The following is a 27,874-nucleotide window of genomic DNA, read 5'->3' as shown; positions in this document are numbered from 1 at the left end:
CCCCCCCCCCCCCCAAAAAAAAAAAAAAAGCAAAGCATGTGATGCCTCCTGTCCCATGGTGAAATGTATTTTTATGGGGTCACTGCCTCTAACGACTTCTAACTGGTCATGAGTAGATCGTGATGACTTCCCGCCCTCCTCCTCTCACCAACATCACTCTTTCCAAACCTTCAGTCAGCACCTCCAGAAACTCCATATCTGAGCAAAAAATTAAAGGACTTAAAACCAAAAGCATGGAATTTTCACATCCCACGTTCTTACTGAAACCTCATGGGGTGTTGTTGATAGAAATCGCAAAGGATACAGTTTTCATCTCCATCTGTATCGCGAGGTGGGCCTGGCATGTTGAGCAGCACTAATCGGGCATCGTGAGACCTGTTAACTACTACTTCGTTAAGCTTCACAGCTGTATGCATTCGGCGCACATTCGACTGATCCCTGAGAAGCAGCAAGGGGGAGTTTTATTAGTGCTACAACAAAATCATCGGGATAATTAAAATCAGAATAAAAAGTAAAAAACAAAAGAGTGCAATTAGTGGTTGGAAAATGTCTTGAGATTTTTGAAGCTACAAATGGCTCACGGTTTTAGGCTCATGAGTTCTCTGAAGTTCTCAGGAGCATTGTTTCGGTTTCGCCTTTCGGCCTCGCACTTCTCTCTAGTCCATGTCATGTGGACCTTCTCTGGAGGAACTTCTATGACATCCTCCTCTTCGTCAGAGTATAGACTGCCCATTCGCACCAATGAATGTCTGTCTTTAACCAGCTGGGCCTGCAGGTACCATGAGAATGGTAGAACTAAATTGTAGAAGCGTATCTGTACTTTTTTTCAGATCTTCTCCCAACATACCTCTCTTTGTCTTTCTGCACTGGATAGCCTCATCTGCCGTAACATCTGGGACCTCTGCTCCATCATTAGTGTTCTCTCATAAGTGTAAGCTGAGATGTCGCTGTCATGCTGAAATGTAAATAAAATATTCATGGCATAAGTTTTAATATGCCATGAACATTTTCATATTTTGTCACATTACATTCACAAACTTAATGTATTTTACTACAATTTTATGTGATACACTAACACAAAGTAGAAGAGATGCATAGTTTTGAAATGTTTGCAACCAACAAACCGATCTACTTCAGATGTATTTTACCGTTACACATTCTACCATAAATGAGTTACTGTGTGACCTCACCATCTCCACCACCTCCACCTCTGCCTCTATTCTCAGTTGATACAGAAATGTGGCCAGGTCCTTCTTCATCTGGATACTATTGTCGTCCATCTGGGCCACAGTGAAGATCCGCATCTTGCATTTTCTCCACACCTAACATTCAAAAGTCTTGTGACCTTATCAGCACATTACTGGGAATGTTTGTTTTACAGAGAAAAATAATTTGCACAAAATCTGATATGAAAAAACAAAATTGTTTAAGATCAGAATTTGAATCCTGCAGATGTATATCTGTCACAAACAAAAAATGTAAATGAGGTTTTGCAGTTTTAAAAAAAAGGATGACATTACAATGAAATAGTAAATAAATGTAAGTATTAAGTCCCATTCATTGACCTTGTGCTGTTTGAGCAGGAAAGGCAGCAGCATCAGCATTCCTCCATCGTGGACAATCCACCACACATCAATGTTCCCATCTGTGAAGCGTTCATGGTTGCTTGGATAAAATGACACATTTTTGGGGACCATCAGAGCCAGGTGGGCAGCTGTTGTGCAGCGGACTGTGTCTAGGGCAGAGAAGACAACACACTGGCTGTGCTATTTACATATGTCATTACCATTACTGTACATAGGGCCATGGGGTCTCTGCAATGTCCCACCATCAAATGGCTGAAATACATCATAATTTGGTGTTGTAGATTTAGTTAGGAATGCTAAAGTAATGTTATGCTGATGACAGACAGAACTCAGTGAGAAGATGTTTTTGTATTTTTTCAATTTTCTTTAGTTTTTTTGTTTGTATTTTTACTGAGAAAAATGCTTTTTAGGTCAGTTTTAATGAACTTTTTTAAAATTTCATCCAAATCAATATTCCTGCTAATTGTTGACAATGCCAAAAAGAGCCAACAAAATGCCACAAAGAATTGCACATAATAAATGGGAAAATGTGTTTAAAGGGTAAACATTTCAGAAAACAATAATTAAAAAAAATCATCTCTATGCTAAGGACAAATAATAATAATGACATCCATTAAAATGAATGTGAAAAAGTAGATTGCTACATAATATTCCTATGACAATCTTTGAAGTTTATGTGCCCAATGTAGCAATTTATTTATAAATAAGTTTGCACAAAGAAATAATCAGAATCAATATTGCTGCAAAATAATCTGATAATGAATGTTTTTCTTTCAAACAGACACAGGTAGACCACAAAATATATATGGACCTCCAGCATTGGATTGAATTGAATTGATTATAAATGTTCAAGGAAGAATATTGTGATGTGCAGATTGGACTGCCAAACTTTGGGAAAACTCTTACTGATAAAAGTCTTCCAGGCTCGAGGGTCTTCACTCTGTCTCCAGCCGTATGGCCAGCCCATTACCACAGTGTTGTGTTTCATTCCACCCATACCACAGGATTGGATCAGGTGGGCAATGCCTTCCCGTACCTTAGTTGCCACAACAACTTGGCAGAAACCTTTGACCCGCTCAATCTCCATCATGTTCTTAATAGCCTAGAAAGACAGTAGCACCCAGATTGAATATTATATTATGGTTATTATATTGTATTATTATATTATGGTTATTTAAGTCATTATCAATTGACAGTCCAACCGCATATCTGATATTACAACTAAAGTCTTTATTCAGTAACATTTACAGAAAATCTTACCAAAAAAGTAATTTGAGGTGATTAATGACTTCCATTAGCATATGTCCCTTGATCTGTGTGAAACAGCTTAATTTAGCGCTACTAATCTAATAAATCCATGCTACAAAATAACAATCATAAACAATATAAGAATAATAAAACCATTTTTATAGAAGAAAATGCCTGATAAATATAGACCAAAGGATGTTCATGTGTTTCTATGTAAACTGTAATCACTTGTATCAATGCACAAGAGCAACTATGTACAATCCAAAAGGCTGTAGATATTTTTCAACCCTTTACCTGTTCAGCTGCCTGCATTTCCCCATAGCTTTCCAGAAAGTTGCCCTTTATGACAGAGCCAATGATCGTCAGACCTTTTCCTGCCTTCAGCTGTGAGGCGAAGGTGAGCATTCGTGGATATTTCACATGGAGGTCCTCATCTAGCTTTAACAGCACCAATAACTGTGGCCTGAAAAGAACAAATTACTGATTGATTAATTGAAAGACAGGCTTTTTTCACAACCATTGATGAACCAATTTAACAATTACAAATGGTTAAATCTGCATTGTGATAACCTAATTTAGTGCTGTGACAGAACTCAAGATAAGGATGAGAAAGTGTCTGTGGGAAAGGATGATAGATTGGGTTCTCACTGTATTTATTTATCACAAACCTTTGCTGACATAACATACTGTAAGTAGTTCAGTCAGCTTGGGTGATTGAACCATACGTTACAGGTCATCTGGTATTATTCAAAATGATGATAAGTATCTTACAGGACAGACTGATTACAAAATAATAGTTTCTACATGCTTGGTTGAATCTTTCCAATCTATTTCCAAACTAAGGTACAGAGGAGGTATCCTGATCCTATGCCAAAACCACTTCAACTGACTCCTTTTAATATGAAGCAGCAGCAACTTTACTCCAAGCGTCCCTGGACGATGGAGGAAACGTATAGAGGAAGCTCTTTTCAGTCGCTTTTATCTGGGATCACCTTCTCTCTGTCATGATCTATATCGCATCCTTATAGATGACTGGAATATGGATGGGTGGGTAAATTGACAGATTTGGTTTTGGTCTCTCGTGCTATAAATTAAGCCCTGAACGTCTATCCATCGATGCTCCATCCTCCCATCACTCAAAGCACTAAGATACTTAAAATCTCTCCACTTGTGACAATGACCGATCTATGATCTGGAGGAAGCAGTCCAACTTTTTCAGATGGAGAAGCATGTCCTCAGGCTTAGAGGAGCTTACTAACATCCCCGCCACTTCATGGTCGGGGGCAAATTGTGCCAGCTCACACAGAAGAACATAGCTTGAAGAAAGTTGAAATACTGAGGTTCCCAAGTCAGACAACCAGACAACGTCATCTTCTTGGTTACATGTTGAGATGCTGTCCATGAACACCACAAACAGGATTGGTGAGCAGGAGTCAAACCACACCGGAAACAAGCTTAAGTTGTAACGAGAATGCAGACACAAATTTTGCTTTGGTTACAGGAGTTTGGGTGGCCACATCATCATCCACAAAAGGACAAGATAATGAGACTTTTAAAGATTCACAAATCACATGTACACTGGAAAACCAAATTCCCATAACCCCATCATGGTTGGGGGTCAAGGAAATGCTGCAGCAGTAGAGTTCTGATCTCATGTTCTACTACAAGGATAAAAATCACACTGGATCTCCTGATTTAAAGGTTTAACTATATTTTTCTGTTGTTTTTTTTATGAATGTACATACTATAAGGACAAATAGATCTTTGTAGCCTGAAAATCCAAAACAACATACTAAATTCGACCAAATTTAACTCTGGATCAGAATGTTGATGCTGGACTGCATGTATTTATATTTTCTGTGCCTTTCTCTGCTTCCAAAAATAGCAAAAACATGGATGCTGTGTCACTGATGGAGGATAACTTCATCTGTTAGGTTATTGTAATCTGGGCTGCTAGCTTTCAGAAGCTCATAAGCAAACAAGACTTATTTTACATCTACCATATATTTTGCATACTAGATGACTCGAGCTTTGTGTAGTTCCAGTACATAAAAGGACCACACATACTGTATATTAACACTTTCTAGTAACACTGACGGATATCTGATGCAATCGTTTTTCCAGAATCTAAATACAGACTTGGCAACCTATTTCATTTGAACAAACAGACATGGTTGTTTACAAATAGAATAAAGTTGTCAGTATCTAATGATGGATTACTAATATTGGCTCCTGCCGCTGTTGCCATACCTCCAGTTCTTGGTGTGAGGAGGTCCTGCTTCAAGCCTCAGCAGGGCATAACGTGCAGCACTGAGAGACAGTCCTCTTATCCCATCTCCCCACTCCTTCTCTGCTCTAATTTTATTTATTATTCAAAAAAAAAAAAAGCTTAATGAGGTGACTTTTTGTTGATACACATCAGCTTGATGTATGCAGCAGTCAAATCTAGCCTAACAAAAAACAAGAAATAAGAATTCAATATAGTTGGACATCGGGTCTATACATACCCTTGGTATTCAATGTATTTGTAGATCATTCCTGCAATGCCCATGGCCACTATGGCATAGTACCAGGATGATATGAACATGAGAGCCAGGCACATACTCATGCCAAGGAATGATAAAGCCCTGCAGGTGTGATACATATGTAGTTATATTATATGTTTAAATACCAAAAACAATGACAGAATTAAACTAATAAAGCACTAATGACCAAAGCTTGTGGTTTCTCATGGGTCTCCCTCAGTGAAACTATGAAGAAATTTCTGCTTGTGAGGCAAAATGTGATTATCACAAAGAGCAAATGTTATTAAATAAACTAACCAATGGTAATATTTGAACCTTGGCCTCCAGTTGGGTGTCCGTAAGAGAGTTTGCACTGCACAAGCTAAGTTTACAAAGAGATAGCACATCAAGAAGAACCTGTTGAAAAGGAAAACACTGTCAAAACCAACATCTAAACGAAATAATTTACTGATTAATAAATTAGAACATAATTAAAAAGTTATTGTATTACACATTTCCTTCAACTCAGCAATCCATTAATGTGATTGGATACAGTGCTATGTGAACAGTTACCTTCTTTAGCAATGACCATTTGGCGCTAACCCTCTGTGTGGACAATGTCAGTGACTGCCTGCAGGGCAGCAGTCTTCCTCATGCTTGCATAAGCCACACCATAGCCATAACATATATCTGCATGTCAGTATCTTTTTTTTTATTGGTCTAATGTAATCTTCAAATTTTCTGAGAAACCATAATTTTGGGTTTTCATTTGCTGCAAGCTACAATTATAAAAATTGACAGAATTACTTAAATATTACTGTTTGTAATGAATCTATGTATGAATTTTATTTAAGTGAACTACAAATATAAAATAACGTTTTTGATGGTATTCTAACTTGCTGAGATGTAATTGTACATGGTTAAAATATATAAAAATATGTCTCATAATGGGTTTGTTTGTGGGGAAACTGTCAATGTATCATGTGATAAATTTTGCATCATATGTGCTTACATGGACAGGATGGGAGCAACCATGTCCAGTGAGGCAATAAGTATCCCCAGCTCAGCTATGAGGCCAGTTAGCAGCAGAGCCCACGTTGGCTCTCCATTAGCCTTTCCATGACCGAACACCTGGGAAAAAATCAACACATTTCCGTGCAGCAATGCAAATCATGTCTTATTTGGTTCTCTACCATTCAAATACATTTACAGATAAGCTTTTCTCAATGCAAATATTTGAACCACAACACACAGAGAAACATTGGGAAATTATTCAGAATGTAGATGCATTTTTAGAATACAAAAAAGGAAGTAATAAATTTCCCCCACCCTAAGAAAGGGAATAATGTTGTCCTTGGCAATAGCTTGTAAAAGCCGTGGAGCGCCGGTGAGGGACTGCAGGCCCGCACCAACAGTAGAGAAGAAGGAGCCAATGACAATAACCCATGGAGATGGCCAGGAGAGAGTGCCAACAACAAGGTTCTGTTGAACAGCATTTCCAAATCTGCAAAGCAGTAAAAAGTGAGTATGATCTGCAGTGATGATCAGGCAGTGTTTTCCTTATGTTCAATTAAATGTAAATATTCCACAACCACTGAAACTGTAAGCACCTAAATAAACTTACTTGTCCCTCAGGACTACTCCTTCTAAACAGGACCCAAACAGGACCACAGAACTTACATCTAGACATGTTGGTCAAGGAGCATAAAGTGGCACATGCTTGTATTTATACTACTGTAGCAAATTGGCTTTTATATTCAGTTTAAGGTAAAACATTGACAAGTGTGTGGTGATCAAAAGGTAGGATACAAACAAGTGAAGTAGTTGTAATGGCTAAAATTGTTCCCACAGGAATGGACTTTTGAGCATCCCTGAGATCACCGGATCTGTTAGAGCCTGCCATGATACCTGCAGAAAGAGAATACATAACTCAAGCACAAGTAAAAACAAATGTTACACAGTGCCCTCTACTGGCTAATTCCAACACTCCTGATTTTACTCATTGAACATTGTATACATTAAAAGGTTGGATACAAAAAAAAAACTATCCAAAAGATTTCAATAAAAAAAACTTGCTGTTTTCCCAGTCATATTGTATGTCATATAACCTAAACACTGTAACTCTTACCTGTAGCAGATGGGAAGAAGATCCCCACCAAAAGTGTAAAAGATGTAGCAATGTCTGCCGACACATAGTTGATGAAGTTCTCTATTGGACCGTGGACATTCACTGACTGCAGTCCTGCCTTTTCTAAGATCTCGCCTTTCTGTAAGTAGTTGCTCCACATGTTTTCTATTGCAGAAAAATATATTTAAATAAGTAGTCTCACATTAGATCAACATAAACTATTTAAATAAAGTAAATTTTTATTTCTATACAACAGAAATACATATTTGTATAGGACAAATGTATTCAAAGAAGACGCTAAAATTCAATTGAGCTTAATACAGAAAACAACTCAACTGAGTTGAATTTATATAGCAAATTAATGTAATCAGAAATTAATTGTGATTTACACAAAAACAATCAAACAACACAAAGAGTTCAACAATAACACAACGCATATAATTAACCTGCAAATGGATAGCAAAGATAAAACGCATAGAAATGGAAGCATGTCAAAACACATACATGGATCATTTTAAAATTGAAATTGTACAATAATCACTCAGCCAAATCAATGCTTTTTCAAAAAGTACCTTTTAAGTTTGGTTTTAGAAAATAGGTAGGAAGAGTGTTTTTTGATACTGCCTGGAAAGTTAAGGCAGGCAAAATCATTTTAATAATTAGGAGGTCAGTGTCCTAGGAGCAAAGATTTTTCGTGAAGGTATAGGGGATATTACAATCCCCAAACCACTCAGTAGTAATACTATCAACATGTAATATGAAGAATCTTAATATTAAGCCTTGATTTTACTGGGAACCAGTGTAAAAAGGCTAGCAGTTGTGTGATAGTATCTCTGCTGGAGGTAGCTGGTAATACTCTGGCTTCAGCCTTTTTTTTATTTAACAGCAGAGTTATAATTATTATTAATGTTGTTTTATTGATTTATAAAGCACTTTACAAACCCAAAGGCAACCAAAGTACTGTAGGTGTGTATATAAATAGAAGATGAAAATAAGATAATTAAAGCAATAAGCAATAAAGTACTTTGACAATATAAGTAATAGAACAGAATCAGAATCAGCTTTATAACCAAGTTTGCACAGACAAACAAGAAATTTAACTCTGGTACACCTTTCTGTCAATGAAGATTTTTTTTTATAGAAAATATATTTCTAAATGCAGCAATACAAGTACTGGCCTAATGGTTGTGCTCTCTGGAATTAAGGGCCAGAGAGCACAACCATTAAGGGCCAGTTTAAAAAGATGAGTTTTTAAAAGGGATTTTAAAAAAGTTTAAGTTCCAGGAGACCTCACTGAAAGCGGGACAATGTTCCAAAGCCTAGGAGCTACAGATCTGTCTTCCCTAGTCACGAGCCAAGTCCTGGGAACAACTAAAAGCTTCTGGTCTTGAGATATTAGAGATCAGCTGGGGATGTGTGGATGTAAAAGTTCTTTAAGGTTTGGAGGTGCCAGATGATTTAGACATTTAGAAACCAAAAGCAAAATCTTAAAAATGATTCTAAAAGAAACGGGCAGCCAGTGGAGGCAATACAAAATCGAGGGGATATGTACATCTCGTCTGGTCCTGGTTAGCAGATGGGCAGCTAAATGTTTAACCAACTGAAGAGGTTAATTAGAGAAAGGTCCTTCCCTCTATAGAGGGAGTTGCAGTAGTCCAGTCTAAAAGTAATAAAAGCATGAACAACCATCTCAGGGGCATCATGAGAAGGTTAATCTTGACTTTACTCATAAGCATCAGATGATAAAAGCTAGATTGGCCTACTGCACTGACCTGTTAACTGAATTTTTAAATCTGAGTCAAGGATCACCCCAAGATTCCTAACAGACACACAGTCAGAAAGGTCCAGTGACCCAACAGCAAGTTGAAAAGCAGCTAGAACACATCCTAAAGAAAGAGAGATGTTAACAAAATTAAAAGCCAGTGACCTACAGCACTAAATATCTCCTTCAACAATCTGGGAGGAATACTGTCACAATGACAATATAATAGACTCAGCTTTCTGAAATCTGAGAGATGGACATAGGTTCAAAATAATCTAAAAAACACCTGTACAGAAACTCAGAGCTACTGCAAAGAAAATCACACAGACCTGACCAGTGTGAGGAACATGAGAGAGAACCAGGAAATAATGATGTGAGACCTAAATCAACAAATCAAGCCCGAATCAGTCTTTCTGATTTCTGAAATCTGAGAGATGGACATAGGTTCAAAATGATCTAAAAAAAAGCTGAGAATACAGGAGATATACTAGGCTCAATGGTACAAATAAATATCCAAAAAATATAAAGTCTGTCCCTCGGTGCTGCGGAAGGTGCTAGTAAATGCATGAGTGTGTTCGTGGAGCTACGGCTCTGTGGATCCTTTGCAGCATTTAGTCTTAAAAGGAGCAATAACATCCCAAATACCCGAACAGAAAGGGATAAAATCATCCAGGAACTGATTAACATCTCCATCCTTTTGACACTCCGCACAGAGAAGCTGTAAAAGAGTCTGTAAAAGAAACTGAAAACCGCAGCGCTGTCTGTGCATTGACAAGGTGCCGGAAGCATGTAGAGGTGTGTAGACCAAGCAGAGATGTTAAAAGATGAAATAAAAAGAGGTAGATGATCAGAGATGCTAGTCTTGTATGTCTTTGACATCTTTGTGTAAACCATAAGTTAAAACCAAATCCAAGGTGTGTTCTTCATCATGTGTGGGATCACTCACTAACTGAGTTAAGGCAAAAGAACAAATGATGGAGCTGCGCATCATCGTCATAACATTAAAATGGTTTTTCATGTTTTCTAATAATAATTCCCATGGGAATGAATGCGATATGTCCAAGTCCAGAACCCTGTGGAACACCATTCATTACTTTGGTATGAACAGATGATTCATTGTATAGATGTACAAACCAAACCAAAGTCTAGAAGTAAAATATGAACTGGACCGCTTCAAATCAGCAACTCCACACATGTTTGCCTCAGTTGCATGTTAGATTTACCTCTGATAATCCCACTGCCCAATCCAGGAATTCCCTGTATCTCTGTCACGTTATTCTGGATAAAGTAATCATCACATTGCTCAGTACTGCTCAGGTTCCCACCAACGCAGAACCGATTCCACAGTTGACTGGGCACTGTAATGTTTCCCATTATCACAGTTTTGGCACATACATCAAAGCCATCTCTCACCAAAGTCCTGTTGCCCAACATGCATATCCTGCAGCAATAGAATGCAAAGAGGGTAATTAGTTACATATGTACAAAAAAGTACAAAACAACACTGATATTTAGATACCTAAAATGTTTATACAAACACACTGTTCATATACAAACGCATAAGAAAACCATTCACTTTTCTCATTACATACAAGTTCTACATTAGGGCTCCTAACAAATCCCACAACATCGTCCTCAGACACATATTTGTTTTAATAGCACTTACGGGAATTCTGGCGGATGAGTCATGGATTTGATTGCCCCAGCATAAATGGAGACAATTGAGATAATAACACAGGCCAGGAAAAGGGAGGCCAGCTTGTTGACATATTTGACCCCCACAAAAACTACCACAGCCATCAGGCTGAGGCACAAAGTGCCGTACAAACGCATGTTGTTTAGCAGGGCACTGTCTCGACCAAGATGATCAGCGGAGTGAAAAACAGCCGCTTGAGGGACCAGATATTTCTAAAGAGAAAAATGAAATTACAACAAATTGGTAAATGCATACAGTTAACACAGAATTTAGATGATGAATCATATATACCCTACATAAATACATGAATGTACAGTACTATTTAAATAGATTATTCAAAATGTTGTTCCCACTCAAAAATTACATTACTAGCAACAGGTTTAAGTATTTGTCACTCAATAAAAACAAAAATAAAAAACCTCACAAAAAATCTTGATTCAAATATTCAAGATATTCAGTAATATAACCATTTGCACAACAAGTTATCTTGGTACACCAGTTTATCATGAAGCCTTCATGCTTTGACAAAGTCTCTGTACTTCCCATATGTTTTTATTGGCTAACAATATTTATCAGAGCAGCATAACTTCATGGAGCTGTTTTTTTTTTACACACAGCTGTTTACTCTTAAAGCCAGATTAAGCAAATCAGTCACACCACAGGTCATAATGACATAAATACATGGTTGCTTTATCTTTTTACTGCATATTACAGACAGAAATGCAGCAGTGTTGGACTCTATTTAGTGACTCTGGACCACATTATACATTAGAATTACAGCAAGAAATATTTGGATTTAAGATAGGTGTGAAGAAATTATCTAAAATGCTGATCTTTTATCATGAATCAGCAAATCATGAAGCGTTTTGTTAAACATAATGCAAAAGCATGTCTAAATTATTGTTAGTTCTTGTTACTAGGATGTTTTGAAATCTTTCTGAAAAGAACTGTGCAGATCCAGAGGCTCTGACAGCATTTAGCAAAAGGAAACAATTTGCTCCAGTTTTAACCTCTTGGCACTAACTTCCAGGAAAGTTAAGAAACATTTTTTTTTTTTTCCCCGCAAATAAATCTCTTAATGACTAAAACAATTGCATCTAAAACATCACATGGTTCTGCATGCTAGCAGCAAACCACTCTCTGACCACAGACTAAATTGTACCTCCCAGAGTTTCTAAAAGTAGAATGGAATTCAGAGGCTATAAGGCTCTTGGCTTGGGGAAGTAGTTTCCATTATGACATGTTGGTCATAATGATGCCTGCTTCAAAAAAAAAAAAAAAAAAACATATATAAGGCTTGCATTTAGGGATTTTGATGATAATGAGCCTGGTTCTGGGGACCCTGAGCTATTCCCATCTTATTATTAACTTCCCACCTCTGTCAGCTCTGTCTAGGTTTTTCTTCACAGCTTTGGTCTTGTTCTTTACAAAAAACCATTTCTAGGGAACACCTCATGAAGCTCATCGAGAGAATGCCAAGAATGTGCAAAGTAGTAATCAAAGGAAAGGCGTCTATTTTGAACAATATAAAAGATACTTTAAATTTTTTTTAATAATTCTTTGTATGCATAATTCTATTTATTTTGCTTCATGCTGTAGTTTTGATCTATTGAGTATGTATCTATATTGAGTGACAAAGGTGTGTCCAGACTTTTAATTGGTAATGTAGATGTCATGACATGTTGGCTATTTTAACTATTCTACTATATTTCATTTAGCCAAAACTATAAAACATTCAAGTTTTTTTTAATTAATGAGAATCACTTCTACACATTTTATATCAGAAAAAATGCTATTGAAATATAATTTTGAATAATTAGATGTGTCGGATATTGCAAAGGGATATCTTTATGTACTATACTTGATCTTAAAGAACCAATAACGCACTTTGTTTTTCATAACTTAGTATGAGATATTAGTGGAAATGTAATGGAGGAATAGCATTTTAACAAACTAACCAAGAAGATTTCAATGGCTCCAAGAATGTACATAGCAGAGGCAAAGGTGGTGCCCAAGTAGAAGCACAGACCCACAGCTCCTCCAAACTCAGGGCCAAGTGAACGTGAGATCATGAAATATGCCCCTCCAGCTAGGAAAGAGAAGAACAACAGTCACACATTAAAAGTATATGTAGATTTACACTGTGTTTGGGGGCAAACTGGATAAAGAGCCTCAGCATTTCCATTGAAGCATGCACTCTTTGGCAAGTGTGTATACATAGGCAGCAAGGACAGTTCAATTTTCTAAGGATCTTTAATAACAATTTAGGTCTTTCCATCTCCCATAGCTTTAAATTTGACTATGTTGCCTACGACTTTGCTTTATATGTAAGGATATTAACTGAATTCTCCAGCTACAACCCTCAAAACGTGCAGTTTTTGTTGTTTTATTTATAGACAGGAGATGGAGCAAAGAAGCTGCAGTTTGAACTCTAATATCCAAACATCCTGTGGGCAAGTAACTGAAAGATCAACAGAGATGTGTTTAAGTTACATTATTGAAGATTCTGTCAGCTAAAGTGCTGTATTAAAGAGGAACATTGCTGTATATGAACACACAAATTAATCCTGCAACTATTTTAACAAAGAAGACGGAAGGAGAAAATGAGATATATGACCTATATATATTGTAAACTTTATTTCAGGCAAACTAGGGTAAATGGACAAGAACTAGTTCAAGTTGGAGCTGTGAATGTAGTTGAAATATTTAGGTGATGAACTATAAACATGAATCAATTCATTTTAACCTGGCTGAATGCTAGCACTGCGAACACTGCAAACAGTTTCCATCACAAAGCTGTTAAAAATTAGGCAAAATTACACTTACAGAATAGGTAAAACATCAGGGTAGTGTTAAATAGACTGGAATTGTCTGGGTTCCACATTTTACCTGGAACAACACCGTTAGTAGCAATGGCACTCATGGATATGGCTGTTAGCATCGTCTGTAAGAGAAAAGAGGAAATATGAGGTTAGAGCATATTTCTAAAAAAATTGGTGTAACTTCACATCCGTTAGCCTTCCATAGCAAATAAATAATGTTAAAACACACTTTCCTGAAAGTGATGACAAATGTGGAATAACAAAACGCAACTGTCTGTTCTTGTAAAAAGAAAATCGATTGTTTTGTTGGGATGCTGACACAATTACTGCACAGCTCATAAGGATAAAGGACTCTGGTGACACAGTTGGTTGTAGGAAAGTGCAAACAAATTGGAAAAGAAAATATGTAAAATGAAGAAATGTATCTGGCTAGAATATACAGGGTTTTATAGTAAACTTAATTCATTCAAATGGCACTCAAAACAGACCAACATAATACTACAAATTTAAGATCAATGGACTGAGAGAAAGATTGGCAAAAACAGTGAAGGATGGGGCGCAGTCAAAGTACCCAACTACTCAATAATATGCATATTTGCATTGATTCATTCTTGTCTTCTTCTTTTGCAATAGCACTGTATATGTAAACATCTGCTTTAAAAATCCTTTTTTATTTCCCCCCAAATTTTTATGTTTCTATTTGTTTCTGTCTGGATAATGAGAATAAAATGGAACCAAAGTCAAATTCCCTGTTTGCGTGCACAAACGTTTCGTTGACTAGTTCAGCAATAAGAGAGACAACAAGAGAGACTTTGTCAGAGGTAAAAGTAACCAAGTGTGTGGACATTACACATGTTCATACTAACACACGAGCAGCACATGAGGACAATCAGAAGGGACTGTATGATGCCGGCCATCCCCACAATCCATGTGAGCCGAAGGAAGAGAATGACCCCAAAGATGTTCTGGAGACACGGCAGGTAGACACCCATCAAAGTGCCCATGTTGGGAGACTAGAACAGACAAAGAGGGGGGGTGGGTATAGTGGAGTGTTGAGCATGACATTTCCGGATACAAGTGTAGAGATCATTAATATTGATTGATGTACTTTTTAAAGGTCATTCAATCATGTTATCAGCACTTTGCATGTATTTAGGTCTTACATGGGCACAGTCTAACTGCAGACTGCCCTACTTCATAAGCAATCTATCAATAAGCCGTAATAACTTAGATGAGTGCGCACAAGCGTGAGCCAACAGTAGGGTATAATGTTTCCAAACCTAAAAGGACTGCCTGTACATATGATACAAAAACAAAACTAGACTCTTGACCTTGGGGGTCTTCCTCCGTGAGGCCTCAGCAATTTCTTCCTCTTCATGCTCTTTGGCACCCTGCGTGATGTTAGTGTAGTTGACCAAGCGGCTGAGGAGAGAAGAAACCTTCGGCCGGATGTCAAGCTCTTCCTGAAACAGGAGGTTATCTGAAGGTGATTTACAGGTGGATTTGGGCTTATCATAATGGATGCATTGTACAGCAAAAGCAACAGACCTCAAATAAAGCCAGGTTCCTGTCATAGAAGTCATTCTTCCTGCCAGTGGTATCAGCATTGTTAAGAAAAGGGCTGTCTTCTTTGTGGTTCACATGTTCTGTCAGAGCAAACGATAAAAGCATCATTTTTAGGCTTGAAATAAATTTTATTTTAAAAAAAAAGCAATATGACAACAGTTATTGATGTAAAAGCTGCAACTGTTAAAAAAGCTGCATGAAAAGTGATGCCAGAAGGAAATCTTCATTCATATTTCAAGAGAAATGTATAAATCGTACATTTTGGTGGGCCTTTAAAAATCCAGTCAAATTGCATCAATTTACTACTTTTACGTTTTTTAAACTCCATATCTCCATGTAGCCAAAAGTCTTTTTTTTACTACAGCTGTATTGTGCGCCTTTGCGTGGCATGCTAGAAGAAAGATGCCACTGACCTATTTTGTTTGTTTTAGCCTAACGGCAGACATACAATAAAAGAAGAAAATACATCAAATTTGCTTTGAAAATATGAGCTCAAAAAAAAGAAGATAGTTCACGACTTTGATTCCAAATCTGAAACAATTGGAAAAAAAACATTTAACCTTCCTTTGGTGTTGGGGTCACCACTGACCCGTTTCAGTTTTTAAATACATAAAAGTACCACATACATTTTGTTTATGACATCGAGGTTTTAAAATACTCTGGTAAAAATTATGAACTTTGTTGTGTTGAGGTCACCCTGTTATTATAAATGATTTGAAAAAAAGAATTTTTGCCCAAACTGAAACAATTTTACCACACTAACACTATCAGTCAGCCCACTGACAGCCAGATGCTCTCCCAAACCTGAGTCCTACATTAGGGCTTCTTTTTCTACTTGTAAACTGAAGAACATCTCCGTGCAACAATGAAAACTGAGACATAAACATTAGGGCAGCAGCTGTAAATGACCCCGGGCTCACAAGATTTGCTGTGACAAGAATAAGCGACATCAAGAATTTTTTTGATTTGTTCAAGCCATTGACACTGAAAAAGGTTATAATCGCAATGACAAACCTGGAAGGACAAAAAGTCCATGGCGACAAATGCATCGATTTTGATGAGGAATACATGGATTCCTACATTGGTGTTCTTCTTCTTGCTGAAGTTTACAGACCCAGCAATGAGGCCATTGAAGGCCTCTGGGCTGCATTGTGTGGCAGAAATATTTATAGAGCACCAATGTCACTTCAAAGCTTTTAAGCACCCTCAGATTTAACAAAAGAGACACTCGAATGAAATCTGACAAGCTTGCTTCCATTTGGGATGTTTGGGAGAGATGGTTGAAACTTCTTCCAGTCATGTTCAACCCAGAGCCAGATGTGACAGCTGATGAAGGTTTTGTCCCTTTTTCGTGGAAAATGCCCCTTCCACCAATATATTCCAAGTAAGCCAGGTAAATATTGGATAAAACACAATAACATGTATTTTGAGTAATTGTTTTGTTGATTTTAGGACTGGGGTCTAACTTGAACACCATGAATAGTAACAGAAAGCTAACACTACAGGAAGGTGAATTTGCATATATTAAAATGTCATTGTTGAAAGATTTAGAAAACAATGGTAGAACTGAGATAAAATCCAAAAGGTAAAAAACCTGAAAAATCAGAAGCAAGTTTGCTTGGTTAGTAATTAAAAATGGAAAACAATTTATTTTTTTATAGTCTTCTTTTGAAGCTTTTAACTGTCACTGTTAATTTTAATTGAAAGATCTTAACAATGTCCATGAAGCAGAAACACATTTCACACAGCAAAATGGGAAAAGAAGACCAATAATAGCATTACACGCTGACAAGCAAAGTCCAGGTGATAAACAGGCAACTAATTAGATTTCACATTCATTTATGTTTGCTACTGAAGGGAAAAAAAATCAAACAGAGATAAGCAACACTGCTGTGGCAATTATTGCACACAAAGCATTACAGTAAACTTTAACCGCACACCCTCACACTCGCAGACATGCATGCACGTCATTACCAAGAAATTAGCTAACCTTGAGTTATTAGAGCATGTAAACTTCAACAGGCAGCTTCTTGAAGCCTAAATTAATCCTGCAACTAAAAGCTGGCCTATTTACCGAGGGGGCATGAAATGGAAAAGTATTCTCAACTTTGCTGCGTGACCTTCAAGGCAGGTCCTCACTCACCTGTGCTGTGTGTCTCACTGCTGCCGAAAATGCTTTGAGGAAGCATAGTTATGTGCTGTGTGCAGTGTGCAGGAGCGTACCCTGTGCTCCAGATTGGGGAATTGACACTCTCTATCCAGGACACCCAGTCACCCATAGTGAAAACTCATTCTGGGACCTGATCTAACACATGGTGTACAGACTGCAGGGGGGGGGGATTTGTTGTAATTCACTTTTATGTGCAGGTACAGACACACATACATAGTTGTGTATCATGAATTTGTTCATCACACAACTGAGACGCAGCTTACAGTTTGTTTTGGGGAGATAAACCAAAAACTTCAAGCAGTTGTTTAATGACAAAGGATCGCAGACTTACAAGAAGGTAACTTACTTTTTGTTTGCATAAAACAGAAACATTTATCTCCTACTTTCAGACTTGTATCCTGACAACACATTAATAAAATGCAGACTACATTCTTACACATACATGCAAACAATAGCAGATAACAAAACTGAGGAATATGTTGTATAGTATGTGCTTGGGTTTCAAGTTAGCTCCCTAAAGGATATTCATCACCATCATCATGAGTTTGGATTTGCCATTAAAACATACATCACTTTGCAAAAGTGCTCGTAGTCCTTTTTTGTCCTTTTTTTTAATCTTTCCTTAAATTACAACTTTAAACTTCAATGTAATTTATTGAAGTTTTATAAGACAGGCCCAGCACAAATAGAAAGTAGTTCATAATTGGTAAGTTTTATTTATTTATGTATTTTTTACAAATAAAAATCGAGTTGCATCCAGTCTGTAGGCATAATGGACTTGCAACCTGCTAAGAGTGTGCCCTCCTTCTTGCCTAATGACCACTGGAGATAAGAGCCAGCACTCCTGACCCTGCATGAAGAAGTGGGGATGGATGGATGGATGGATGGATGGATGGATGGATGGATGGATGGATGGATGGATGGATAGATAGATAGATAGATAGATAGATAGATAGATAGATAGATAGATAGATAGATAGATAGATAGATAGATAGATAGATAGATAGATAGATAGATAGATAGATAGATAGATAGATAGATAGATAGATAGATAGATAGATAGATAGATAGATAGATAGATAGATAGATAGATAGATAGATAGATAGATAGATAGATAGATAGATAGATAGATAGATAGATAGATAGATAGATAGATAGATAGATAGATAGATAGATAGATAGATAGATAGATAGATAGATAGATAGATAGATAGATAGATAGATAGATAGATAGATAGATAGATAGATAGATAGATAGATAGATAGATAGATAGATAGATAGATAGATAGATAGATAGATAGATAGATAGATAGATGTCCCTTCCCTGTCCATGTTGAAGAATAGACCCCCTCACAGCATGATGCTGCCATCCCTGTGTTTCACAGTGTGGATTATGTGTTCAGGATCTTAGTTTTATACCACATAAAGTGAGAATTGTGTTTTAAAAAAGTGTCCAGTCAACATACTCTCCTAGCTGAGTGGATCCCTACAGCTCCTCCAGAGTTACCAGAGGCCTCTGGGCTGCTTCTCTGATTTGTGCTCTCCTTGCCCTGTTTGTCTGTTAAGGTCAACAACTATGTCCTGGTATGTTCGCCTTTTTGACAAAACCCTTCCATTTTCAGATAATAGATTAAACAGTGCTCACTGTAATATCCAAAGGCTGGGATATCATTTTTAAATTCTGAGTTTATCTTTTCTATAACTTTATCTCTGAACTTTCTGCTGTCTTTGGTCTTTTTGACACTGTGTGCTCCCTAATGTTTTCCTCATTAAACCTCTGAGACCTTCACAAAACAAAACCTTTTATTAATTTCTAATTACATATACAAAATAATTAAATTTCCTAATCTAGTAACTTCAGACAGCAATAGATTACATTTCATTTTAAATTAATGGCTATCAAATGGAACAGAATACGTACACACACCATATTTTTCAGACCTTTAATTTGTAAAAAAAAAAAAAATTAAATAAATGTTTCCACTTCATAGTTACCCAGTAATCTGCATTAAAACCTTTGCAAAGTACATTGAATTTTATGGTTTTAACGTGATGATATGGAAAAAGATTTTGTGTATAAACATATAAATATGGAAGGGCAACTGGGACTGTCTGTGTTTGCAGACTGTTTGCAAACACAGACACGTAGTGCCCTCTAGTGTGGCTTGAATGTATTGCATTGCAGAAAAAAGAGGGATGGGGCATGATCTTCTTCTTTTGTTTAGGAAAATTTGGAATTTGATACAAAAGAAAAGATAAAACAGGACCAAAAAGTATAATGTCTCCACAACCTTTCTAGCGCCGCGTTCAGTCCAATCAGTGCTTCCCTAAACATAATATTGTCCAATATGTGACTAGCCTTATTTTTTATGGGCTAAGGAGACAGCCAGGTTCTCTAGCTAATAAGCAAACATTGAAGGTCTAATTTGAAAGATTAAGTAGCCTGTTATGAGCACAAGTGAGTTATGCTCTGTGCTCAGAACAGCAGTCTCTACTCAACCTGTGCCTACATGTCATACACCATGTTCCCAAAATATGTAAAAGCCCCAACAAGGAGATCAAAGAGTTGTGCATTTGCAGATGGGTTTCTCTGGAGAGAGAACTTAATCACAGCTTCCTTTAAAGTGTGCTTGTAAGATAGCATCTGAGAGAAGGATTTTAAGATTTTTAGGGAAAATATGTCATACTCATTAATGGCACCCAAGCTATGTTCACTATTAATGCTTTAAGGATGATTAAAAACAATATAAGCGATTAAAACATTGGAAATTCCTGTAGGACACTGACAACGCATATATACTTTTAAAATAATATAATAATAATAATTTAGGTTGTTTATTGATTATGCTGAACATAATCCATTCTATTGTACATAAAAACAGATCAATGGCCGGGGCAGATATTAAGGTCTGGCAACACGTTAAAACTATTAGGTGATTTACAAAGGTTAAATTAAACAACTTTCAAACATAAATCCAACTTTATCTTACAGTAATCTGTTGGCACTGCTTAAAGTGGACTGGAAAACATCGCTTTCATCAGCTTTAAGTTAGGAAAAAAAGTCCTCTTTGCTAAACCTTCTCTTTATGCATAATTTAAGACTTTACCCTAGGAGACCAAAATGTTAAAGCTCAAAACACTGTAATGGCAATGCTTACACACCCTTGCGGGTGGTACATTTACGTGTGCACATATGCATGTGTGAGCATGGTTTAACTCCACCTGAAGAGTTGCTGAAGCCATGTGTATTTAATAAGCTTTAATTCAGACTTATGTAACTTTCGGTTGCTATGAGTAAGGGTAAATGACAAGACACATTCAAAATTATGTCAATTACAAGTAACAAAGAAATATAATGTCAGCCTAATTTATTTGAATTACTGGTTGAGATGTGAAAAAGGCCCGAAAATAAATTACAGCTTTTATCAAACTTAAAACAAAAAAAACAACTATTAATTTGAGCACATTTATTCTGTTGGGAAAAATTATTTGGTAAGGAAAAAAAATATATAAATGTTATTCTTAGGGTGAAAGATGCCACTTTTTGCAGTAGCTCACTAACAATGAGGTAGGGAGTTTTTTTTTTCTGTCTCCCTCACTATCCTGCTCACTGTATGCAATGTGAACATATATTGGGCCTCGTTCAGGCTCGTAATCAGTGGTTGAACAAAATAGGTATCTGTGTCATATCATATTTTTACCCCACATTCAGTCATGGAAGTTCCTAGAAGGTCACATAGGACAAAACAAAATCTATAAATTGTTCAGTTAGATCTATTTTAGAGGGATTTTTCATGGTATCAACAACTGTGCAACAAGTGATTTTGTTAAAAGCAATTATTTCCTAACCAATAAATGTAGCTAAATTCACAATGGGATTTTTGGTGTTAGAAAGGTTTCTTAGACAAATAAATAAAGAAATTAGTAAATAACTAACTAAATAAATAAATGCTAATGGTGCCAATAAATGTGGCAGATACTAAATGTGTGCAGAATGGCCTGACTGATAGAAAGATGTGTACTTCCACATTGCTTCAAATTTACTTTATTTGCGGTGCTATTTTAATACACTGAAAGACCTGTAAGATATATGTGACAGTGACACTGGATTAAGCAACCATAACCAAAAGCTGCATGGTTTCTACTCATGAAGTTATAGAGTAGGTTGTTTGTGTACAGATTTCAAGGTATTTTAAAGCCTGGTCCATGTTGAAATCAGTCCCAAAGCTGGAACACTTATTATTATTATTTTGAAACTGCATTGGGGGAAATAGTCCAGATATTGTAACAATTTTCAACCATCTTCTCTGATTTCTTTCTTTTGAGTTATGATAGAGAAAGTGAGTCAAAAACACATAGTTCTGCTACTGTGTTTGCAATTAAACAAATTAACAAGGGTACAGTTATGTTAGAGTAAAATGAATCAAAGTGAAAGCAGGATACAACTATTTAAAGCTGGCGATTTGTCAGATTTAAACCAGCATGTCTTGGTTTCCTCTGGTGACAAAATAGAAATGGTTAAAATTGCACAAATTCTGAATACATTCCAATACACCAAATTAAAAAAAAAACACAAACTTACAGTCCTCAAATAAAAATAAATGCTGTGGACAATGTGTTTACAATGAAAAAGAAAATTATTCTAAAGATTAAATCATACTTCAAAGACCTGTTCAACATATTTCAGCAAATCCTATTATAATGATCATGAATAAAACAATACACATTGTAAGACTACCAAACAGATGCTGCAAAGGTATAAGCTGTTTTTTTAAGTACATTAATGAAATTTGAATTTGCTCTTAAATGGAGCAAATTAGCTTTCTTCCCACCTTAGCCTGTGGAAAGAAACAAAATAACTCTGAACAATACGGTATTAGCTGTACTTACTATTTCATGCAGAGTAAATCCTAAGCTGAACAGAGAAACACTAACCTGCTGTGTCATGAAGCAAATCATATCAGCTTTGATGTGCTCTAATGATGAAAAAGGAATGGCAGCTCCATCTGATCACCTCAGGGGGTGAAGGTGGGCAGGAAGGGGAGCATGGTACTCAAGCACAAACTTCTAAAAAGACAGATATGAACTAAATGAGGATGTCAGTACACTGTTCATAAAATGTAATACCTTTGGAAATTTTTCAGGGTTTTAAAATGTTTTGCTTGACTTGAGTTCTATTTGTTAGTGCCACTGTCAAAAATAATATGTTCTACTGGAGAAATACATTGGGACAATGATGTGCCTTTGCTATATTCTCATGATATATTAACAAAATTGTATTAATAATACAAATATGAACAGTCAGTTTGTATTCAGATCTAATCATGTAGGAAAAATACCTATTTGTTTAAAAAACACATACCAAAACCAAGAGCCGGTTAAGTACTGAAACAATCAGTCCATATCTTCTTTAAATACAATCCTTGCTATTGAAAGTTGTTTACATTTAATTTGTTTACATTAAATTTATTTTGACTTGCAAAACCAATTTTAATTTTAGGGTTAGCTACCTACACAGAATGAATCGGATGATCTGATAAGATGTGGAGGCAGACATTAGATATTAGAAAACAATGTCAAGAAAGTTCAAAAATGAAGGTTCAAAAGTCCTATCCAAAACTTGGGGAATATGCAACTATCAGCAGTCAAAAGCCAAGTTGAGTTGAATAGAAATGAACAGGAAAGCTTAACTGGATGTGACAGAAAAAGAGATTAAATGTTGTTGTAGAATAATCAGCAAAATAAAATACACATCTGAACACGGCTCATGTATTCACATTTTTAAGGATATCATCAATTACAACTTGAGGCACAAAAGAGATATGAAAACCAAACCAACAACTGAAGTCACAGAAAGGCAAAGTCAAGTCCAAAATGAGTATTTATATGCTTTCAAAACATCTTTTTCTCCCATGATGGAGAAAATGCTTGACACATTCCTGCTTTTCCTGGATTTTCTTTATTTCCTACTTTGTTCCCACATTATACCAGTTTTTCTCACTTAAAGTATGTGGCTATAGTTCAGATCACAATATCTCACTTCTCTATCACAGGGACTTACAAGAAATGATGCACACATATATTTTCTTATTTTCTATAAATAAATAGAAAAAATCAGAAATGTTTAATGTGGATTTATATTTAGCCCTTCTAAGCAAAACTTAGAAGATAAATGGCAACACCCATTCTCAAGACGTTTGGATCCTCTTACATTTTTTTTCTATGATTTCCCTGTCTACCTCCAATAATCTTCCCCTACACTCTGGACAGCTGCTCTGTCTAAGAAACCTCTGAGGTCATGGTAGAACAGCTGTATATATACTGAAATCAAATTGCACACAAGTTGACTTTATTTACTAGGGGTGTAACGATACACAAAAATGATGGTTCAGTGCATATTTGGATTTTAACTTCATGGTTTGGTACGTCGCTTCAATCAAAAGAAATACATAAAAATAATTTTTTTTATTTTTACGTTAGAGATTTAGTTGAATTTTTTTCCCTGAAAAAAATTGTATAGGTAGGCATTGACAATGCCTGGATAAATAGATTATACAACAATACAACCACTTGAAAACACTCACTGGTAATGTACAGAAATCTTTAAACAAGACTGTGGTCATATTTGAGACAAAGCATGTTTAAATCACTTTGGAGTTGTTTGGATATATAGACAACCTAGTTTTTCAGCTGTGCCTGAATGCATCATCAACAGCTGTTGGGAAATCCCTGTAGGGAGTTTGGGCTGATTGGATGGTACCATTTGGATGTCAGCTGATTTTTCTCCAGTGCCACTGATGTTTACATTGCACTTGAGGTTGTTGTGCTTGACCTTGTCAGGAACTAAACTGGGGCAATAAAGTTTGTAAAAAAAAAATGGAACTGAAAAAAAAACATTGAATCTGAAAAAAAGTTGAAACCGAAGGAATAAAAGTTGAAACAAAAAAAAAAAGAAAGTTTAAGTTGTTGAAAGACGCCTATGATGACATAGAGTTTTGTTTCAGTCCACCTTTCTTTATGCACTGTAGATGCACAAGAAACCTTAATGTTTTCTAATTACAGTAAGTTTAATGATAGCATGGAGTCCTCTTTGTTTTGTTTTGGTGTCACTTTTAAAGTTGTGATACAGAACATTGCATTGTGCACTTCATTCTGCACATAAACATTCTGCTTGGGTTTAGGTATAAAACAAGCTGTATTCATTCAGTGCACATGCATAACAAACCAACAGGCCTGTGCTGGGTATTTTTTGGTATGTACCTTGTAATGTTACCCCTCAGTTGTTTATTAATTCAGCCCTTAAATATGAAATTCATTAATTTCAGTCTGTAGTACAACTTTTTTTTAACTTTTATTTACTTTTCTTTATAATGCCACTGCAATGTATTTTTTATGTTCTTTTGTTTGTCACTGCAAAGTTGTAATGCACTTGAATTGTCTTGTTGCTGAAATGTGTTATATGAATAAACTTGCCTTGCCTTGCCTGATTATGTGGCCTGTGAAAGCCAATTGTTATCAGAGCAAAGGGGGCTGAAAAATAACACAAAGTTCAGATTTTGGTTTGAAACAAATTATTTCCGCCACTCAATTTTACACTAATTTGTGTTAGTCCATCAAATAAAATACAAACACATTCATTTAAAACAGACAAGCAAAACAAAAAGTGTAGGGCTCTAACAACAAAGATTTGAACTAACTATTGAAGTGTCAAACAGCATTGAGTAATTTTCAGAGAAGTTTTCCAAACAAACATAACAGAGGCAAGATGTTCAACATTCCCTTACAGCAAACATTCACTTAAATTGAACATCAAAAAAAAAAAAAAAACATCCTAGACGAGACATTTAATCTCTTTTTGGCTATATTTTTTCATGTATAATTAAGCTACATTTATTTTATCTGAACAAAGAGATCACCTACATAGATTGCTAGATTTAAAAACTGAACGATTTTCAAATAATCTTTTTTTCTATGCTATTTTCAGGATTTTGCAAACAAAAAACCCTGTTACTTTAAGTTAGTTACTGGAAAATCCTTAATCTACCATCTTTACAGCCTCTGTAAACATTAGATCTAAAGGACCATTGCTACCATGTTAAGGAAGCTATTCTTTTTTTGCAGTTTTATTTTTTTAATTAAAGGGAGATCTTAAATTCCAGAATTAGCTTTATGACTTAATCGGCTTCACGGTTGTTTGCCCCCAAACCATGTTGGCCAAAACTTTATTCATTTACATTAATATATGTGAAGAATTCTCTTGAGAGATTAGATTTTTAAATGTTAAACTGCAAAATTTCATGGGAACAATTATGATGGAGTGTAACGAAGAACTTTTGAGTCCAAAGAGCTATTTCCTCCCAGCAGAACTAAGAAACTAAAACTATGTTTTAAAACGTAACTCCTCTGCTTTCTGCATATGACAACGCAGCAGGAAAGTCCAGAAAAAAAAAAAAAAAACAGTTTCCACCCTTAACACTATTTCTGGGCATACAGTTCAGCAGTGCAATAACCACAATGTTGGTACTGCCCTGTGCTCACAGTGCTGAGTTCAGAGCCTGGAACAGATTTAGCACTGTGTCACTTCCTCCATGCATCACACGTCACACTCTGGACAAGGACTCATAGCATTAACGTGGTCAAGCCAGCCAGACCACTTTCCCACCCAGTTTTTTTTACCCACTTTTTGGAAAAAGTAAGAAGGGAGTAATGTGATTATGTATGAGCTTACAACTGCTCTATATGCAAGTCCCTAACACCAGTTTCATCATACAAATACAACATACAAATACAGAAAGTCTAATAAAATGTTAAATTCAGGATACAGACAAGCGTGCTGCTTTAAAAATGCAAATTATTCCAATTGTTTTTCATATTTCAGGGTTGCTTTAATCAGTGACAAACTGAATGTACTTCATCGTTCAGATTGATTGAACCTTAAGGCTCTAATAGTTCAAGAAATTCCCCTTGATTGGGTTGTAAAGTATTATGGCATCAAGTTTGCATAAATATTTGAGGTGTGCTAAAAAGTTCTGACAGAAAACAAGACATTTGTCTCTCTCTCTCTGTACTACTAGAGGGGATTTAGCTGCAATTGGAGGCTTTTTTACATTCCAGGAATTTACAAGGCAACAACTGAAGCAACAGACCGGACATACTACATTTTTATGATTCAAATTTCATCTGAAGCATCAATCAAACATTGTCTTCTTCAAAACCGATCCACTGACATATTCACAAACCTACAGATTTATTTAGAAGCTTATAAAAACACACTTTTATTTTAACCCTGGTCCTCTTCATGTTTTCAATGACAAAAGTGCCACAACCAAGTACACATCAGTGTAACTTCAACTGTATGCTACACGTTAGTGAGAGGGATTGTGCTCAGCCTATCCTTAGAGTAACTGGGTGCCTTATTTGAAGACACGCCTTTGTGAGTCTTTCACGTAGGGAGCAAAAAAACAAGTGTGGTTTCTCTGGTTTCAGCCCATATAAACAGACGCTACTTTCAGAAAAAATGAAATAAAACATGTCCAAGCTCTATCCACTCTCTATTCCTTTCTCCATGCCTTCCGTCTGTTGTTGATAACGTATGTGCTGGCCTTGCTTCTTCTGTGTTGATTCAAGTGAATGACAGCTAAGACATGCAAAGGCAGAGATGCAATGAGGGAGACATTAGCTTGGGTGTTGTAAGCAACCAATCTTTTTTTTTGTGAAAGGAGATCCTCTCCTGGCACAAAGAAAGCCCCATCTTTTGTGCGAAGATCTACAGAGGCCCACCCCCAGTGAGTGTTTTTTCCCAACAGCTCTCACCCCTTTTATTGTTTTCCCTTCGTTACTAAACTGGGCTTGCATTTTTGTTGTAAACTTACATCAGAAGGAAAAAGGATGTACAGAACATACAAAAAAATAATTTTTCCAACCTTACCTAAAATAAGCTGTTAAAAATAGATCTGCTTGCTTTAGTAATACATTGTCTGGCCATAGACTATTGCCATGGTAACCATTCAACCAGATGTTCACAAAGCTCCCAAGACAAGACCTGACTTGCTTGGCCTGTAATTTGAGCAAGTAAAGAGATATTATAAAGTTAATGGTCCGCTTTTCCAGCGTCTGATTTTCCATCTATGATTAAAAAAAACTGTAAAAGTTATGAGACTTACCTTCAGCACCATCTTGATGGTCAGGGCAGTCCTGTCCAGTGTCCCTGTGGTCGACCCAGTTAATCCCTTCTAAACTGTCATAGCTGGACTGAGCCTGATCCTTCACTGGTACGACTGTGAAGTGAGGCATGTTTTCATCCCTCTTCTTTTCGTTCCCAGCTCAAACTCAGCCTAGTAGGCTAGCTGTTAGCCAGCCACAGTTCAACTCCCACTAATGGCAACTACA

At 36.4% G+C, this 27,874-nt stretch overlaps 1 protein-coding gene across 1 annotated transcript; it reads right to left on the bottom strand.

Annotated features, from left to right (window-relative positions):
- Window positions 1-46: 46 nt before the first annotated feature.
- On the bottom strand, window positions 47-27,874 carry slc12a4 (solute carrier family 12 member 4). Its single transcript, XM_047362349.1, has 24 exons — window positions 27,649-27,874; window positions 15,295-15,392; window positions 15,078-15,209; window positions 14,613-14,759; window positions 13,814-13,868; window positions 12,883-13,013; window positions 10,895-11,136; window positions 10,452-10,669; window positions 7,467-7,631; window positions 7,148-7,246; window positions 6,963-7,020; window positions 6,668-6,842; window positions 6,351-6,469; window positions 5,657-5,755; window positions 5,342-5,461; window positions 5,085-5,189; window positions 3,129-3,297; window positions 2,493-2,688; window positions 1,566-1,735; window positions 1,191-1,322; window positions 848-955; window positions 582-769; window positions 305-438; window positions 47-198 (listed from the first exon to the last, which is right to left on the bottom strand). The coding sequence occupies exons 1-24, from the start codon at window positions 27,776-27,778 to the stop codon at window positions 107-109; spliced, it is 3,282 nt and encodes a 1,093-aa protein (XP_047218305.1). The 5' UTR covers window positions 27,779-27,874; the 3' UTR covers window positions 47-106.

The sequence above is a fragment of the Girardinichthys multiradiatus genome, chromosome 4, assembly GCF_021462225.1.
Source record: "Girardinichthys multiradiatus isolate DD_20200921_A chromosome 4, DD_fGirMul_XY1, whole genome shotgun sequence".
Taxonomy (NCBI): domain Eukaryota; kingdom Metazoa; phylum Chordata; class Actinopteri; order Cyprinodontiformes; family Goodeidae; genus Girardinichthys; species Girardinichthys multiradiatus.
The sequence above is the reverse complement of the archived record's forward strand: the minus strand, read 5'-3'. Positions and strand labels throughout refer to the sequence as shown.